Raw genomic sequence first — 19591 nt, 5'->3', positions numbered from 1 at the left:
TTCTGTCCTTTACTTGCTCACCACGCTGTCTACACAACTTTTTATGAGGGACCCTGACACAGGCAGCTCCAAGGAAACTGCTCTATAGAAAAGAGAACAAAAAGGAAACGCTGTGCATAAAAAGAAAGAATATAGCACTCCTGCTTTTTAATATCAGGCTTTCTTTTTGTAGGTCTTTTGTCAGTGAAGGAGATGTATGGCCAGGTTCAGATGCCACGTGTGTGTGCATGAATTTGAGAGCTACTGTTTAGCTGCCACAGCTCTGAGAGAACAGTTGGCTTTCACAGCAGAGAAGGGTCCAGCAGTCCCAGCTAGCAGCTAACCTTGCCATGCTGCTTTCCCATCAGCCCTTGGAGGATTACACAGCTTGCTTTGTTTCTTTGCCCTAGGTTGAGGTGTTTCTCAAGGATACTTGGATCAGTACTCTAAAGACAGCAGTGAAGAGCAACCTGATAGATGCAGGCAAAGACTGGTACAACCTGGAAGAGATCCACTGGGATGTCTACCAGATGTCCAAACTGCGTAAGCTGATGAAGCGCATCAAATTCATCCTTCAGGACTCTGTGCGCTATCTGGTCCAGAACTCACTGATCAGCTTCACCCAGCTTTTGCTGGATGCTTGCTGTGATGTCCTGAATTGCTCAGAGAACATGGAATGGGGAGATGACCTCATCAATAGTCCCTACAGGTAAGGAAGAGAGAGGAAAAAAAAGGGTGGAAAGAGCAGAAAAGTGTAGTGCCATTGTCTCTAATGACTGTTTTTGCAAGCAAGCTTTGCACTGTGTGGGGGCTTTAGGCTGGGCTGTTACCCCCAGTCCTCCACCTGGCACATTTGCTTGAGTCTGGAAGAATGACACAGAGCTGCTGCTCTGTTAGCACAGATTTCAGGTTGCTGTTAGTGATGTGAGGCAGCCCATCAGAACCAAGAGCTGCTACTTTGACATGCTGTTGTTCTAAAGATTAGCCACTTCCAGCATTCTTAGGGGAGCAAATAATTACTACTAGGTTTTTTCTAGAGGCCAGAAGGAAGATGACCAGGAGGCATGGCTGCTTAATTCCATTCTTGGATTAAACCCCAGGAGTAGGATCTGGCTTGGGATCTCTAAAGAATACCAAATTCGGGTTGTCACAGTGCCTAGAATTTTCTTCCGTTGGGTATTGATTTAAGGATTTTTGTCCTTCATGGTATTAAAAAAGGAACGTTTAGAAATTGAAAACGGGAAGGAAAAAAAAACCCGCCTGCCACTCACATGAGACGTTTTACCTTGAAATCAGTGGAAGTCTTGACACTGACTTCAGCTGATCCTGAGCCACGCTGGTAACCTACAAGATTGGGAGATAATGATTATAACTTCTGGAAGGTACATTTTAAGAGTACATTGTAGATGCTGAATGCCTGGTTTGAAAAGCATCTGCAATTTTTCTGTAAAGCAGCTCCAATTCTCAACATAAGGTTGTGACTTTTAGGGAGCCTGGTATGTCATGACTGACACTTCCTTCACTTTTGATAGACAAGAGTTCTCGATGTCTTTACTGGTAAATTCAGAACACAGTGTTTCATGCCTTCATCTGCATGGGACAGTCTTCCTCTCCTCTGCTTTCCTCTCCCGTCCAGTAGGCATTTTAGTATCAGCACCAGAGCAATATAGTTGTGTGCCATTGTCTCAAAAAGCATCCCTGTTCTTATCTCTTCCCACTGCAGGCCTCAAAGGAATCCACTCTTTGTAACAGACCTTGTGCTAGACAGCAGTGGTGTACACTTCAGCCCCCCTGTGGAGAGCTTTGAGAAGTCCCTCATCTCTCTGTTTGACAAGGGAATCCTGGTGACTCACACTGTCCCGCAGTTGGAGAAGGTGAACTCTTCTGCATCAACAGTGACATAGCTGTGCACATCTCAGTGCATTGCAGCTTGGCATAGACACCCCTGAGCTTGTACTGAGGGAGAGAGTTGCAGAATTAGACACTTGGGAATACAGTTTAATTAATTTGAGCACAGCACTGTGCTAAAGCAGTTCTATTCTGACAGGATTTCTTCAAGCTCCCCAAACCTGTTTATGTGGTTGCTATCTCTGCTTTAGTGTTGCAGGTTCTGTGGAGACATGTCCTAAGTAGCCTGGTTGCCCTAAGCGCATGGCAGCTGGTAAAAGAAGACTCATAAAGGAAATAACACCTTTTCCAGTGCTGTCAGTCTGGTGCAGATCTCTTCTGCATATGCATCCTTCTGCATGTTGCTGTGAAAGACCTATCTCCCTAGACCCTCCTTCTTTGGGGGTAGCAATGTAAAACTGATAAAACAATTCCTGACACAATGTAGAACAATGCACTGCGTGACTTCCCAAAGGTGCCACTAGTGACTGTCTCACCCCTCTCCTGAGGAGGCATGGTTAGCCCTTCTAGTCCTGAAAGACCTCTCTCCTTCCTCTTCCAGTATGTGTTGGAGAACGTACTTATCACAGGCACACCCGTGCTGGACTCAGTGGGCTTGCACGAGCCAGAAGTGGAGAAACTACGTGAGGCTATGCGGTCTGCCATTCAAAAGGCACTGATCCCTCTCCGAGCCTATGCCAAGAGATATGAGAAGTTCTTAGAGCTAAATAACAATGACATCCAATACTTCCTAAGGTAAATGACTTTTGACAGAGGCACCTCTAACCCAAACGGCAAGCCTTTTCAGAAGCTGTTGTGTAGATGCATGTGAGAATGCGGGACCTGTTCTGAGACCACAAATGTGCATGACGTGCCTCAGACCTGAGATCAGGCATCCATCAGAGGCAGTGTTTGGCCATGGGCAACGGTCCATGCTTTTAGAGGACATTGGTGGTGGCGGTGAGAATTTCTTCCTGCCTCTGACAGCAGTCACATTCCTGTCATGTTTGGAAGTGTAATTGGAGATATTAATGGCCCTAAAAATGACTCATCCTCTTTGAAAATCCAGTTAGCATACTTGACTCTGACCTCCTTCAAATAGTGTCTGTTCAGGCTGGTAACATTCTGTAGAAAATAATGTTTTCTTTTGTTTCAGCATTGTTGTTTTCACTGTCAAAAGTCTTTGCACCTATGCTGTTCTTTAGCCTCTGTTACTTTAATAGTCTTCTTTTTAGGTCTCACGTTTTCTCCAAACAGTGGGAACGAAGCCATTTTTCTCTTTTGTTATTCCAGCTTAATCAATTTACAAATCCCATCTGACAAATTCCCGTTTCTTCCCAGAACACACTGAAGTGCCTGCCCTCTCCCAAGGTGCCTCCTGATTTTGACCTATTTACACCAATGCTTTCATTTTGTCTCTCCCTCTCTTCTTGCCTTATAACCCCTTTCGTCTCTTTCTTCCACTTCTTTTCCACAGCTAAAATATTTTGTGCTTTTATTCCACTCCACACCTATTGTGCTCTAAAACCCTTGTAGATTTGAGTCTGTCCCTTCCCTTCCTCCCCAGTGATGTTCCTCAGCTGCATACTAGTTCCATGTCTTCTCATATACACATGTTCTGAAACTGGGGGCCTGTCTACACTGCTATGTGGGTGTAGCAGCAGTGCAGGTAGGCATAGGCAGCCTAGCTTCCTCTGCTTGGTGTTGGTAAGTGTAGCAGTGAAGACACTGAAGCAGAGCCTTGAGTGCAGGCTGGTCACCCAAATAGATGGACTTTACATGCCATATCTTTGCTACTATAGCTTCCATGCTCAGTTAAAGCTAGCGCTCATGTACTTAGCTGTGATACAAACAGTCCTCACTTCCTATGTGGGCGTTTCTTTGGTTGTAAGGTCTAGACGGCATTGGTACCCTCTCAGTCTGTGCTTGCAGAAGGTTGTATACATTTGAATAGATGCATGTTTTAATAACAGTAACATACTCAGTATTAATTTAATGTCTTGATCCTTTGGGTGGACGTGTCTGGACATCCTGTTGCCTGGGTGCTCAAATAATCTTAAGGTGTACATTACCTTTTTTTGTTGGTGTTTTTATTTACAGAGACTATGAAGAACAATGTCCATCTGCCCAGGAGGTGATGAGTATAGTAAACATGCACTTGTCTGAAAAGGAGAATCTGGACAACACTCTGCCTAGTTCTATTGTCATTGGTCCCTTCCATGTCAGCATAGAAGGTGTTAAGCAAAATCTCTCTGAAAAATACAAAGCACTTGCCACTTCCATGCTGGACATACTGGCTAAAAACCTCCATTCGCAGGTGGAGAATGTAAGTTATCTGGTTCAATAGATGATCTGTCAATCTTTTGTCCTGTCCTTCTGCTTTGAAGTCACTGTGCTTGTGAAATGGCCAAAAGACAGCAACTGAGGACATATTAATGAGGACATTTTAAAGATTGCATCGGAGTGATTACTCAAAAAAACAACTAGAGTACAGATATGCAGACTCAACCAAATCAAGTATTAAATATACTTAACAAATGATGTGCCTGAAAGCTGTATCTCTTGAGACTAAATTCTTCCCTGCCATCTTGTAAAAAATGTGTTGATGGATTGAAAAGATCTGCCTAGTAGACAACTGGAAGGTCCTTCTGCTTGCTCAGATGATAACTGGAATATAGACAATTGCATCTGCCAGAGGGTTGTCTGTTATTGACATCATTTCAACTACCTACCTGTGGTTCCTCTTCCTCTTTTTTTGGCAGTCTCATTCCATTTGAACTCAAATGAGATGAATGGAGAAAGACTGTGGGAAGAAAAAGACAGAACAGGACTGTGTACTCATTGCTTTAGACCACCTTCAGAATGGGAAGTGGGTGGATCATGGCATGTTTTCCAGTTTGCACATTAGCAATTAATGACTTTTTGATGGTCTTTTTCTCTGCTGTGTCCTCCTGCAGATCTGTGATGCATGTCAAGCCATCAGCTGCAAAATGCATGAGAAACCAAACAGCATCGAGGAGCTGGCTGAGCTGCGGGAGTGGATGAAGGGAGTCCCGGAGCAGCTGGCTGTGCAGGAGGTAGGGCATGTTCTCCTTATGGACAGGGAACACCACAGGAAGGGAGGAGGAAATTTGTCAGTGCAATATGTGGTGTTTCAGAAGCAGAACTCAAATTTGTTTGCTTGGATGTCTTTGCATGCAATGCCATAGATTCCTGGCTTTGTGTTTTTGTAATTCCTAAGATTTGTATTTTTAAACACACATATCATTGATTTAAATATCTATACAAAACAAAATAGCAGTTAAAAATCTTGCCTAAAAAACTTATGTATGCTTTCTGCTACCTTCATGATTCATTCTGCATTTGTGTACTGAATAGCTGTCTTCTAAAAATTAATGTTTCCAAGAAAATATTTCTGCTACCAAATGCTCATATTGCTGTTAATGTATTTCTTCTAATAAGACATTCTAGTGCCAAGTTATTTCAAAGTTATTTGAAGTGTAGGTCTTCTCCAAGCTGAACAAATGGGGAACAAAAGCATCAAGCTGTAAGCTGACTTGTCCATGCCAAGGAAAGAATCTGGAGGATAACCCAAACCACTCAATTTCTGTCCAGCACTTTATCCACTAGGTCACACTTCTTTTCATTCATATAGAACAGAGGGCGATGACGGTGTGATCATTCGCAGAACAAGGGGTTATAAATCCATTCCAACTGTTCACACAGCAGAGAAGCAGCCTACATCACATTAAGCTTGTGTGACTAACGCCCTTCAAAGGCACCTCATGAAAATGAGGTATACACCAGAGAGTTGGAATCAATATGGTCTAAAGGTGTCTATTTTTTGTTTCCTTCTCTCACCCTGTGCAGGAACTCATTCGTGAAGTCATGGAAGATTACAAGGTCATGGAAGAATTCCTTTACAATCTTACCGAAGAAGATTTCAATGACAAGTGAGCACAAGGCATTTCTCCCACTGTCAAAGTAGGACACTTTGCAGCAATTAACATTCTCAGTGCTTCAGGGGCTATGTGTCTATCAAGGGCTCCAGCAGAACTTTTAAGTGCTTCTCAGGCTATATAAGCACTCAATTCTTGAAATTAAGTTTATTGAGAAGAAGCATGGGTTCATGCTGCCTTCTGGTCTGGGTAGCTATTAACCTGTTTAACGTATTAAAGCTCTTTTCTCTTGCTTTTTGGAGACATTTGCAAGGTCTCAGAGTGCACAGTTTAGGCTGTGTTTGAAACTGGCTGAACACTTCCAAGGTAGAAACGCTGCCAGGGTTTTCTTAGGACTACGAAGGAACATGAACCTTGTAGTATTACTGCATTTCTTTTCCATGCAGTGTCCTCTTAGTTTTATCCTTGGCTATGTTATTCAGATTGGGGCCTAACTATGCCCCAGTAGCAGAGTCCGCTCACAAACACAGCTACACAGCTTCTAAAGTCAGCTCAGCCCTGGAAGCACCTCTCATGTGACATGGACTTCATCCAGTGTGTCTGCAACCTGAGTGAGTCTCTGCAGAGTGCTCCTGAAACTAGAAACATGGGATGCACGGTGCAAAAACCCCACACAAGCTGCAGGAAAGCAGCTCAGCTCTAGGACAGCTTAGCACAGATGTAGCTGTATGCCCACTGACCAGACCTGGTACACAGAAGTAGTAGGAGATTTCTGCATCCCCAGGCACCGAGAGGGGTGTGACCTCGAGCGTAATGCTGCAAAGCTTGCATCTGGTGTTGCACGCAGGCTAACAAGTCCAAATGCAGTAATGGCAGGGCTATAGCTGAGCAAGAACCAAGAAACCTGCCTTGGCATGAGCAGCCACTTTGTGCAGCCTTTCCTGTATCTGCCTTGCAATCCCCAGGGCACTCTGCAGAAGCCTTGCTATCCAAGGCTTCACTGTATCTGGGTTACCCTGGCCCCTCGCTGCCCTGTTTAACAGGAGACTGGATTTTTCAGTAGCCCTGAAAAGCCACAAGCCAAGACTCTGACCCCATTTTTTTGTACTTCCTTGTGAATATATTCAAAGACAGACATTCCCTCTGGATGCCAACTGTTATTTTGCTGTCTCCTAGCTTTTCAGCAACGTACTGGGTTTGTTCCTTTTAAAAAGACCCTCCATTTCTCCCCAGCCCTCTCCAATTGAATAGCCTAGTCACAAGGGCTGTCAACAAGACAAGCTGGAAAAAATGTTTTGTTGAAAGCACATGTGTTTCTGTTGTTGTAAAGCTTCCTTGTTTGGTGGGAGTTGTCTTTCTCATTCTGTTATTTTCAGCATTTCAAACATATGCTCAAAAAGCTTCTCTCTCTCTCCCCCCTCCTTTTTTTTTTTTTGTTTGGTTTGGTTTGGTTTGTTATATCATGTGAGTGCAGGTGGGCTGCAAGTTACTGGCCGCTGAAAATAGCTATGCAAGCTGAGTCCATTCGGCTCCAGCACCTGGAGGATGAAGACAAATTTCGCAAAATCCAGCTCATAGATCAGAACGGCTTTCAAGACAAACTGGAAGAGATGCAGGTATTAAGCCCCTGACAATAAACTGTCCAGAGAAGGGGACCTTGAAGCTCTTGTGGTCAGCCAGGTGGGAAAATTTCAGATGAGATTTTAGTCAGATGATTTTTTAGGTCAATGTATTGTTGGACCAAAAATTATCACCACCACCCCCGTTTTTTTATTGGAAGTTGGGCTTTTGATTAAGACCTTAATTTTTGTGTGAAAGGCAATACTCTTTGCAGAAACATCAATTTTTCACTGGGAAGGTGTTCATCAAGTTACAATATTCCAGTTCTTGGTGCTCATGTAACACATGCACCTCCTTTTTCTTTCTTGTGTACTCAGTTCCCTGCAGAGCATCTCCCATGATGCACTGCCATCAAGAGGGAAAAAACCCCAACACTCAGTCATGGAACTCATCTCATGTGAAAGACCCTGAAACAACAGCAGAGTTTTGGAGCTGAGATACCTCTGGTTTCTGCTGAAACAGTTTGAATTTTATTTTTCATCAGAAACTCTTATCACAGAACAAAAATGCCATATTGGAAAGGCTGTAATTGGTGACCTAGATTATCTTGGAAATAGGCTCCCAAAATGATAGTACTGCAACACTGGATTAAAAAAGACAAGCAAAGAAACAAACCAAACCAAACAAACCAAAGCAAACAAACAAAACGGAACCAACAAAACAAAACAGAAATGTTATTAGAGAAGCTCTGGACATGTGTTGTTAAACAATTCTCAGAAACTGAGTGACTTAGTAGAGCTATCATTTTCACTTCACTGATTCCATAACTAATGACAGTATAAATTCAGTAGGAAGAAATTTGGGCACAGAGTCATTGCTCCTACTCCTCAGGGATTAACTATTGTCACAAAGATGAAAAGCAGCTGGTCATCACATTTGGACTTTCAGCCACCTGACCAGCAGTTATTGCTTCTCCTCACCACTTTCATTGTGGTCTAAACAGAAGTGGAATTGGATTAGGGGAGGTGAAATTGTGAGCATAAAAATCTTGCCTTTGAATGTAACAAAGAGCACACCAGGAAGCTGAGATGTCAGAGGCGGCACTCAGCTTCAGAGCCACACCTCATGCCTGCCTTTTCTCTTCCAGCTGACTGTAGGTGGATTTTCCATCCAGACAGATGTTAACCAAGTTCATGAGTTGGTTAACAAAGCAAGGGAGGTCAGGAAGCAGCTGAAGGAGCTTCAGAATTTGGCAATTCTCTACAACAACAGGGAAAGAATCTTTGGAATGAAAGTTACTAATGTAAGTGTCAAGTCCTGTACCTACAGGACCCTAATCTTTGTTGGGTCTTCTAGGTGGTAAGTAGAGCAAGTAATGAGACACAGTTCCTCAGGAAGGAATCCTGCATGCTCTTTTGGTTTATCTGATGAACTGCTCCACGGTCCTGTAGAGTGACCACACTGCTCCATCACTCCACTGTGCTGCAGAAGAGCTGATCCCACGTGAATGTGGAAGGCTGTTCATGGGCCTAATACTGCCACTTCTGTAAGAGATTTTGGGTGCCCACACTCGCATCTGCGTGATGTCAATGAGGAGGAATTGGATGGGGAAGGTCTTGAAGCAGCAGTTAAGATGCATCAATTTCTGTAAGGCTGTTACTGCGGTTATATAGATGTGAATGGTTGTGTAGTGGTGTACAGGCAGCTGGCTGGGCTCAGAGTGCAGCATGTTCTCCTAAGGCAACAGTTTATGAAGTTGCAAACACTCATTTTGCCTGTAGCTGTTCAGCTGCTATGAATCGTTGTCATCCATGTCCAGCCTAGTCTGGCTGCAGAGTAGAAGTGGAGTTCACGTTATCCTTTCCTACCTCTCAGTCTATGGTTACTTCCCCTTCTCTATAAGGAGACGAGTTTTGATATGATGTGCAGTGTGTGCTTTCACTGATCATGTGTGGACTGCCCATCAAAATCTCATTCTGCAGCAGAGCATTTGTAGAGACAAGTGGAGAGAGTGCTTTCCATGCCAGAAACATGGTGCAGGCACAGCCCCACTGGATGCATTTTGGCCTGAATGTGTAAAGCCCAGCTATTCTGATACTTCAGGAGAATGTACACATTTTCTCATTGCTTGCTTGAGATTCAAAACCGAATTGTGCCTTATTTGGCCTTTTGACAATGCAAGCCATCATCCAGAGGAGAATACACATGTTGCTTATGCTCGCTTTTTCTTTCTTTCCAAAGTACAGTACACTATCCAGGATGGTTAAGGACTTCCAGCCATACTATGATCTCTGGACTACAGTGTCGGACTGGATGCAGTGGTATGAGAGCTGGATGAATGATCCTCTTGTGGAAATTGAGGCTGAGCAGCTAGAAAAGAATGTCAGTGACTCACTTAAGACAATGCAGAGATGCGTGAAGCTGTTCAAGGACTCACCAGGTAGATAGCAGTCTGGAGAAAGGAAGTTGGGGGGCATTTTGATGTGAGGAATGTCACAGAATGCTCTAAACAGGGATTCTTGGGATGTCACATGGATGTGTTGTGTGTACTAGAGCCAGCTGAGAAAATGCTAGCAAAGTTATTTTCCACTTTTTTTTCTGGAACTATGACTAACATCTAGATGCTAGTTTGCTGCTTGAAGTACCAGTTTGGCATGGAAACAACCAGGCTGCAAATCTCTTTTATACCTAATTCCCAAGACAGTACTGAAATAAAAGCCACCCTCTTATGTTGCAGTTAATATTTACTCATTTATATAAAGTAAAATAATCCAGACTAGTCATAGAGAATTACTATATAGCCCAGTGGCTAGACATGTGGGTTTAAGCCCTTATGCAAGTCAGGCAGCAAAGGAACTTAAATCTAGGTCTTCCAGGTGCTCTTTTCTTGGCCAATCTTATTTTCTCTATTGACCAATTAATTTAATGGAAAGCCAGAAGAGATCTTGATTTTTTTATGAACAAAATTAAATTGCAAAATCTGGAAATGATCCATGGAATGTAATAACCATTTTCCTTCCTGTCTGAATGTGTATAAAGTTTAGATGATCGCATCTAGCCCTTGCAATTCACATGAAGGTCTTTTAATCATGGCTCCTAGTAAAGCTGGAATTGAGACTTCAGTTGTAGCTTAACTTCCCATTCCACGATTCTCAGAGATGCATTGGTCATTCCTTAGAGCTAATTCTAAAATCTCCTGCCAGATGGCTTAGATTGAAATATATTTTGCAGTGGGAGATTTTTGATTCATCCTTTTTAACTTGAACTCGCTCTTAAACAATGCCATGAATCAGCCCCAATGGAGGAGGTGATGAGTGGATGCGTGAGTAAGTATGAATCATTATGGTAAACAGAAATACTAAGAATACCTGCTCATATTCATTGCAATATTCCCTGGCACCTGGTAAAATACATGCTTCGTCCTTGAGTCTGCTGTGTCTTTGCATACCACCCAGCAGGGAGTTTGAGGTGGTCACATCCTTGCTGTCAGTGTGCAGTGCAGGCATGCAGGGTGCAATAAAAGGAGACGCATGCTGCAGCCAGATTTTGGAAAGGAAGCAAGTCCTACGTTCTTTGCCTGCCTATTGCTCTGCTTGCAGTAGCACAATCTGAAAAATGGCAGGATGTGACCAGTGCAGAGACGTGGGCTTCCAAGGTGCCCCCAGAGAGCAAAAACCTTTCCTTGACTTTGTCCTTCCTATGAGGCAGAGGTACCTTTGGCTCTAATGTGACCACAGGCTGGCAGGGCCTCTCCTATATGGTTTCCATTTCCATAGCTGGCTGTGATCCTGGCCTACTTCTAGCTCCTACGTATAGTGTCCATCTTCTAGGATAGCCTGAGCTGGCGCGAGAGATAACTCACAGCGCAATCTTGTTCAGGAAGTGAAGACCTTGAAATGATGACTAGAGCTTCTAAAATATCTATTGGCAGATGGGGCTTCATCATGCTTGGGCCTCTATTAAGGAATTAAATTTGTTTGCTTCTCATCTTTTGGTGAGCTCTAGGCTAAGACACACTTCTGCTTAGCATGGACTTGTCTGTAATGGACTTTTGGCTAATAGGCAGGTCTGCTTCTGGGAGTGGGCTTGAATCCTTGCTTAGTAGCCACGTAAAGCGTGCTTTTGTGTCCTCATTAATTCACCCTGCATTTTCCAGTACTCTCTCCTGCTGCTTACCTACCCCATACTATGTGTCTACAAGCGCATCAGGCTTTAGACAACTTCTAGGAAGTTCCCTAATGCAAATTCCTTGCACACTTGTTGCTGATGTTCTTCTGTTTTTCTCCCTAAAAGCCTGCCAGGGTGTGGCAATGGAGTTTCGAGACAAGATTGAAGAATTCAGACCATACGTCCCCTTAATTCAAGGGCTGCACAATCCTGGTATGAAAAACCGGCACTGGAAGATGCTGTCAGAAAATATTAACATTGATATCAAGCTGGAACCCAATCTGACAGTTGGTCGCTGCTTAGACATGAACCTGCTGGACCATATCGAGAGCATTACCAAAGTGGCTGAGATGGCTGGCAAGGAATACGCCATTGAGAATGTGAGGAGAGAGTGACTTGCTGCGTCTTTGGTTGCTTCTCAAATACATTTCTGTTGAGCAGGCAGTCACTGCCTTGGGTGATGTTCCTGTTGTCCTAGAGCATTAAACGCATTCTGCAGCACAATAAAAAGGCTGCTGCCCTTAGAGAGGGGAGCAATGGCCACACAACTGAGTTCCCACACTCAAAGAAGTCATTTTGCCTTGTGCAGAATTCCCATTACAGCATAACAGTGCTGCCTGATGGTTGTGCTGATCCACTGGTTGGGTCTCACACCTCACTGTGGGATTAGTGACAATTTAAGTTAAAATAAATTGATTGTCTGCATTCTGCTGTTCAAACCTTATGTCAGGGAGATTAGCTGTGATTAGAAACAGAGGTGGAAAATCCTTTAATAAAGTAAAAGCACAGGGAAGACTTGCTGGCTCTGGAGATTCATAGGTTAGATAGTCTTTCAGCTTCAGTTCACCAGTTCGCATATGACCTAAGATGGTCTTGATTGAAAGTCATTACCTTCTGGCAGCTTTTGTTCTCTGAAATCTCAGGCGAGTTCCCAATAGATAGCTGCCCCTTTCACAAAGCCATCATTAGCCATAAACATTAATAGGCTCTTTGCTGGCAGCCTCTGTGCACCTAGTAGCATAAATGGACCTGGAGATGAAATTGGCCTTTTTTCCTCTCAAGGTGTCCCTTTCAGGACAGCGTTGAGGTGTTGAGTCCATGGGCAATGCAGAGGAAACGTGTTGTTGCTGTGTGTATCATGCATTAAATAGACAGCTGCCATTTCCAGTGGAATCCAAGAGCAAAAATTTGTCACTTGCAACAGAGGGGCATTAAGAGAGTTGTGGAAGCTGCAATTACCATTACACAGGTTGTATCCAGAAATTAAATTGCTTGTCCCTCTGTTCCAGGCACTCAACAAGATGGAGAGTGAGTGGAACTCAGTTTTACTCACTGTGATGCTTTACAAAGACACAGATACCTTTATCCTGAAAAACACTGATGAAGCTTCCCAGCTCCTGGAGGATCACATTGTCATGGTTCAGAGCATGTCCTTTTCACCATTCAAGAAACCTTTTGAGGAGAGGATGAACACATGGGAAAATAAGCTGAAGATGACACAGGTATTGGTTTCTTACCTGCACACATGAGGTGAAGGCAGGCAGCTGGGCCACGCTGCCATGCCCGAACATGGACACTGTGCAGTTGCTGCTAAGGAACTGGGAGGACAACTATAAAGAGAGTATCAGTCCTTAAGGAGGAAGAGGGCCTGTCAAAGCCCTCTGACTCTAATAATTAAAGAGGGGATAAACTCAGAACCTTATTCCACGATGGTAGAATTCCAACTCTTTTGCTGCCTATTGCAACATTTTTTGGAGGGGGCAGGACTCTCCCATTGCTGTGAATAATCTAACTGGCATCTGTAATCATATTATACTAAGTGGACCTTACAGATTCTTACAGGCCCTGTGAAACCCATGCAAATCATTTAGATCTCAGTGGAAGCATGTGGAAGACTGCTATTTAGAGCAGGATCTGGCAGACTGTGCCAGCACTTCTTCATCAGACCAGAGCCCGAATTCTCAGCACCCAGCTGGACTCAGCCAGCAGAATAGCATTTTGCTGCAGGAGAAAAATTCCAATACAAGTATCTGGCTGGAGAACTCTGTGTAAATGCTGGGGTTTGATGTACAGCAGCATTGTTATCTGTTATTCATAACTCTGCTTATTGGTGCTTACCATCTGGGTGTGCTTGGGCCATAGGCTGCCAGAGTGCTAGCCTTGTCTCATGAGGATACAAAAATGCTATTCTAATCCCTAAGGCAATAGGTGACATGGGGAAATTCAGTTATTTACTGTGTGGTTTTGGCTGTGATGTTGTCCATGTTTTCACCCTGCCTTTCCTATCTCTTCTTTTTATTGCATTCATTCCTGTCACTAAAGGCCCATGAATGTGCTTCTGGGAAGTGGCTTATCAGGGTCAGCTGATGGAGTGTGGCAAACACCATTGTATTACTGGAAAACCCCACCTCTTGCTAGGTCAAGTGGCTGCCTGTGCTCAGGGAATGGTAGATAGCACCACGTGACTAAGGCAATCTGAAAGGGAGTCAAAGGCTTGAGCTGCTCTGCAATGTTGGGCAAGTTCCCCATACCTTCTGATCTCCCATGCCTGAAGATGGAGGAGCATAATGTTCTTCCAACCTAATTCTCTTGCTCCTTCGAATGCCTGACAAGCAGGGTTTCCTGTCTGGTGTCTAACTTAAATGTTTAACTTCCATTTATTCTCTTAATTCAGTGTTGTTCAAAGATCTTTTCGTGGATTATTCTGTTAGGCAAGGCAGGGGCTGAGGTACATCAGGCAGAAGAGAGGATATGACACAACTCCAGAGTCTGGTGTATTTTATTTGTCATTCTTCTTCCCCAGAAAAGCTCTTTTCACAAAATAAAATCCCCGTCTTACTGTGTGCTGACATGCCATCTTCTGTAAAATACAGAAACACTAGCCATAGAAATTTGACCTAGCACCACAGAGTCCCTTTGAGCTTTAGTATTGGCTTACGTGTATTTCTAAACTGCCCCCATTAAACTAGTGAGTGTTGAATCTGATGCCTGGCGACAACGGTTAGCAAAGGGAATTGATAGGAAATTGTTAATTATTTGGAAAGGAAATTCCAGCTCCTGACACTGCAGGTAGATTTTAGAATTGTGGTAGGTGTAAGTGCAACATCACCTATTTTTTCTTTTTTTTTTTTTCTTTTCTTTTTTTTTTTTTTTTTTCTTTTTTTTTTTTTTTTTTCTTTTTTTTTTTTTTTTTTCTTTTCCTTTTTTTCTTTTTTTTTTAACCCATTCTGGTGCACAGTTTGAAGGGTTTTGTAGAAGAAGGTTCGTAGCATAATGTCCTGATACGGTCTTCTTGCTTTCCACTAGGATGTTCTAGAGGAATGGCTGAACTGCCAGCGCTCTTGGCTCTACTTGGAGCCCATCTTTAGGTCAGAGGACATCAAAAGACAGCTCCCATTGGAAAGCCAGCGCTACCAGGCCATGGATGGGGACTGGAGGAACATCATGAAGAAAGCTAACGAAAACCCTGAGGTGTGTGCCTTGCTGAAAGCCAGTGCAGGTATCCCAAACTCCTTGGAGCTGTGCTCATACAAGGACTGCCTTTGAGTCGTTTTTGTAACAGCGTGGGCATGAGCAGCGCTGTATAAACCATGCAGCCTTGCCCACAGCAGTGTGCTAGGTTTCTTCTCTTGGAACTTGGCCTTTCATTCTGGTGTCCAAACAGGCAGAGTCATTCCCTGTGATGCCTTGGACCAAGCTGTCCACCCCACCAAAAACCACCTTCTCAGCACACAGACTCCCTACGTCCTATGAGTCTTGTAACCAGCCCTGCTACAATCCTAATCCATAAAACAACTCCTTTGATTCCTCCTCAAGACTGACTCTAAATTGTTTAGAGCCATTGTATTGACCTGTTTCTGTGTCCTGGTAGCAGTGCTCTGCACTCTTCTGTTCTCCAGTCTCCACTTCCCAAGACTCCATCACCACTTGTATTCCATATTACAAATGTTGGTATTTAGGGGAACCCAGAAATGTGCTTGTCACATCCATAAGCGCTGTTTCCCCTCCTTGCCCACAAAGCTCGCACCTCTCCAGATCCCTGTGAAAGTACTCCTGTGAATGAGTCCCTTAAATCCTATCAGTAGCATCACTGTGCAACCCAATTATCTCCACTGCCTTATCTCCCACATGCTCAAAATACTGATGCTTCCTCTGTTCTCCATTCTGTTTATAGGTGATTTCTTTGTGCCCTGATCCTACGCTACTAGAGAACCTGCAAAAGTGTAACAAGCTACTTGAACTTGTTCAGAAAGGGCTGAGTGAATATCTGGAGACTAAGAGAAGAGCTTTTCCCAGGTAACCCCAAATTTCAGTGGGCTGGATAACACTCCCTGATTCAGAAAATATGAAAGGAGAGGTTCGCTCCAGTTCACTCTGCCAAGAAAGAGGAAAACAATCTAAGCTTAGGATATTATCATGAGACTGCAAACATAAGCAAGGCTGTGCCTTTCAATGCTGCCATCTGATGGGCAGAAAACAGGCAGACACAAATGTTGTGAGATAAGGGCAGTCTGGTAGCATCATTGCATATCTATGCCTTATTTGGCTAAAAGGATGGGGTAAAATGAAAACCTCTGTGTAACTCTGTCATTTACTCCTTAAAGAATAGTTCTATTCTTTGATACTTATTTAAACCCACTTTGCATGGGAATAACTGACTTCTGCAGATGGAGAAGTCTCTCTCTATGGAAAAATAGATGTCTGGACTGTGGCTGCTACTCTCCTGCACAAATACAGAGAGATCAGTGAGCAGTCAGAAACAGTGTCTCTAGCAATAGGCTTGTTCCTTATCTTGCCAGGACTTAGCCTCTGATGCTACAATAAAGAGAGCCTCCCCTCATGTCTTGCTCTATGTTTCTAGGTTCTACTTCCTTTCAGATGATGAGCTGCTGGAAATACTGTCTCAGACAAAAGATCCCACTGCTGTACAACCTCACCTCCGCAAATGCTTTGAGAACATTGCACAGGTAGGCAAAGCAAGCACCCTGGTGGCTTGGCCCACCATTGGGAAGCTGGTGTCATGGGAACTTGGAGGCATGCTGAGATCTGGAGGAGTGTTCACATTCTGCTGTGTGGAAATATATCTCCTGGGGACCCGTAACTGTACTCAGGCATCACAAGATGCTGCCTGCCCTGGAGTGGGATTCAAACAACCTCACTTCAGACATTTCAAAGCCAGATGTCTGCCTATGAACTGAATGCCCTCAACTGCTTTTTAGACCATGAGGGGAAAATAGGCATCTGGAAAGGGCGACTTACAGAAATTCACTTAGATACCCATCTTAGGAGGAGAAGACACTCCCTCTGGAGATGTCTGTCCATCCCACTGTGGAGGCCAAGAGAAATAGCACAGACTTAGCTGTCTACTAGCAGGCACCTGGTTAGGATGGAATCCCACTCTTGCTGACAGTCTCAGGAGGGACAAGGAGTGAACAAGCCTGAACTGAATTAGGTTTCTGCCTTCATCCCTACTTAGGAGCTAGGGTTAACCCAGCTATTTTTCCTCTTTATTGTTCCTAATAGACTTCAGGCTCCATGGCTAGTCACAGCTCTCACCACCACAATACTCAGACACCAAAACCAATCTCCTAGTCATTAGCTTGGGAAAATAGAAAGGAAATTGAACTGGAAACCTGGTGCAAAGCCTTTGGAATAAATAAGGGGACTTTCAGTGATACGCTGGGGCACTGGAGAAGCTGTTAAAATTTTACTCTTAAGAACGGGTACACTGACCTCAAGGGAAATGATTTGAACAGGAATCAAGAATTTAAACCCTAGACAGGCAATGAGAAATGTTCATCCTACCTATAATTTGATTTGCTTCACTCAAGTTACACCAGAGATGCAAATCTCTTGTTTTCGTACAATTCTCCTCCATTTTTTGGGTAGGTCATTTTACACACCTGTCACATACTTTATTATCACTATTAACAACCAAGTTTAGTGCCAGATTTATAATGAGCATATACCACTGCAGCCTGGTTCTCCCCCAGTGGCAGGAAGGCAAGGATAGAAAGGAAATCCTCCTTCACATCTCCTGTTGTGCTTCTTCTGTTAGCTACTGTTCCAGGAGGACGTACAGATCACACACATGTACTCTGCTGAAGGAGAAGAGGTGAAGCTGTTTGTTCCCATCTATCCCACTGACAATGTGGAGGACTGGCTGTTGGAAGTTGAGAAATCCATGAAGGCCAGTGTACGGGACAACATAGAAAGATCAATTGGTGTTTATCCAGAGGTAAGAGTTTTATCACAGACTGGCAGGACTCTGATGTCTTCGTACCAAGCTTGCCATAAAGGTCACCAGTGATGAATTTGTGATATTCTACTAGTTTTAAAATACAACCTTTAATCCAGTTGTGTGTGGGTCAAGTGCAGAATGTGCAGTTGAGCAAGTAGCTAATGGTCCAGAAGAATGCAAACCCTGCACATTCACTTAACAGCCACAGAATGCTTCCCAGTATCATAGAACAACCCTGTGTGAATCCATTTCTATTCCTCTCTCTGGGCAACTTGCTCTTTATAAGGATCTACCCTCTTTGTCTTCTTCAGCTCTCATATCTCACACAGTATGCTGGTAAAGGCAGCCAAGGCACTGTGAACTATTGGTTTCAGTCAATGCATCAGGGGATGCATCTTGGCTCTGGTTTCTGTGTAAAAGCTATGCCACTAGAAAATCTAAATTTTTATTTGTTTGGGTCTAGGGAGGGAGAATGACTGAAAAAAGAAAAGGCCTCAGATATTTCTGTTACTGTTTTCTACTCAGTCCAAAAATTTGAAACTAGGAAAGTTAGAACAGGCCAGGGGAGGGGAAAGATCCTTTTGGGTGTCTCAGATTCATCTCAGAGCAGGGAGACATAGAAATAATAATTAAAAAAATCATTATCTTACCACCTTCTCTTTTTTTTTTCCCCTTTCTTTTTTTAAGACTCCACGTACTACATGGGTCTTGCAGTGGCCTGGCCAAGTCGTCATTGCTGGCTGCCAGATTTTCTGGACAAAAGAAGTGTCTGAAGCTCTGGAAGCTGGAGATTTGTCCAGCAGGCTTTTCCCACAGCTGAGTACTCAGGTATGAAGATGAATGTAAGGGTGAGATTTTGCCAGATGGCGACTTTTCAATCATCAGACCTTAGATAACTTATAAATACAGCCAGGACAACAGAGATGCAGCCCTGCATAGCACAGCTCTAAAACAGGTAAAAAACCTGTGTTCTTATCATCTTAATCATTAGGATATTTGTCATCATAAACCTCAAATAATGTACAGGACTGATAATATGATCATTACCTGAAGAAGAAGATGAAAGAGAACTTCTCCAGGGTCATCCAAGAACTCAGAGGTGTGGGAGAACTGAAGTGATGGACAGTAGAAATCAAAGTGAAACTGCGTCTTTCATATCTGTTCCATGTATCTAATCACACCTAATACCTGGGAGATATGGTGTCCTCGGCTCTGGGCCTCATGGTGGCTCTAACTCTTTCTTTTCACCTCAGTGTGGTAATGATGTAGACAAAAGTCAGCTCTGAGCCAGCCATGAGCAGTATTTGCTTTCTGAGCAGTCATTTGTGTATCTGACAAGAGAAGAGGCAGAAGTTGCCTGGACACAGCCTATGATCTGAACTTAGCATGCCATAAGTTTGACTGCATTGCATTAGTACAGCCTGGGTCTTTGGGATATGGACTGCTTCAGAATACTTTCTTTTCCTTACCCAGCTGGGCAATTTGGTTGCCCTGGTCCGTGGAAAATTGACTAAGATGCAGCGAGCAGTGTTGTCAGCCCTTATTGTGATTGAGGTCCACGCCAAGGATGTTGCAGCAAAGCTGATTGAGGAGAGTGTGACAAGCATGAATGATTTCGAGTGGATCTCCCAGCTCAGGTAGAGACAACAGCTGTTGAACCTCACCTGGCCTCCCTGGCCAGTCTTCATTCTCCTTACCCATCAGCTATGTTCATGACAAATGGAAACGAGAGTTTGCATAGTCTGTAAGCAGTGTTCTTTTTAGTTGCCTCCAACATCACTATGAGGAGTGGGATTGAAGTCTGCTAAGGATGCCAGTTTTAAGGCATCTGAGACCAACCTAGTTTGGGTGGCATCCA

General features: G+C 43.7%; 1 protein-coding gene across 1 annotated transcript in view; it reads left to right on the top strand.

Annotated features, from left to right (window-relative positions):
• DNAH1 (dynein axonemal heavy chain 1) overlaps window positions 1-19591 on the top strand; it is a 71667-nt gene that overhangs the window by 10342 nt on the left and 41734 nt on the right. Inside the window, exons 11-27 of the mRNA XM_035894624.1 lie at window positions 390-688; window positions 1703-1853; window positions 2429-2622; window positions 3967-4192; window positions 4824-4943; window positions 5737-5819; window positions 7240-7381; window positions 8473-8628; window positions 9567-9765; window positions 11619-11872; window positions 12782-12994; window positions 14799-14963; window positions 15667-15788; window positions 16354-16459; window positions 17551-17730; window positions 18421-18561; window positions 19207-19370. Of these exons, the coding sequence (XP_035750517.1) occupies window positions 390-688; window positions 1703-1853; window positions 2429-2622; window positions 3967-4192; window positions 4824-4943; window positions 5737-5819; window positions 7240-7381; window positions 8473-8628; window positions 9567-9765; window positions 11619-11872; window positions 12782-12994; window positions 14799-14963; window positions 15667-15788; window positions 16354-16459; window positions 17551-17730; window positions 18421-18561; window positions 19207-19370 (2915 nt within the window). The remainder of the gene's footprint in view (window positions 1-389; window positions 689-1702; window positions 1854-2428; window positions 2623-3966; window positions 4193-4823; window positions 4944-5736; window positions 5820-7239; window positions 7382-8472; window positions 8629-9566; window positions 9766-11618; window positions 11873-12781; window positions 12995-14798; window positions 14964-15666; window positions 15789-16353; window positions 16460-17550; window positions 17731-18420; window positions 18562-19206; window positions 19371-19591) is intronic.

Source organism: Egretta garzetta, unplaced genomic scaffold (assembly GCF_000687185.1).
Source record: "Egretta garzetta isolate BGI_Z169 unplaced genomic scaffold, ASM68718v1 scaffold215, whole genome shotgun sequence".
Classification (NCBI taxonomy): domain Eukaryota; kingdom Metazoa; phylum Chordata; class Aves; order Pelecaniformes; family Ardeidae; genus Egretta; species Egretta garzetta.
The sequence above is the reverse complement of the archived record's forward strand: the minus strand, read 5'-3'. Positions and strand labels throughout refer to the sequence as shown.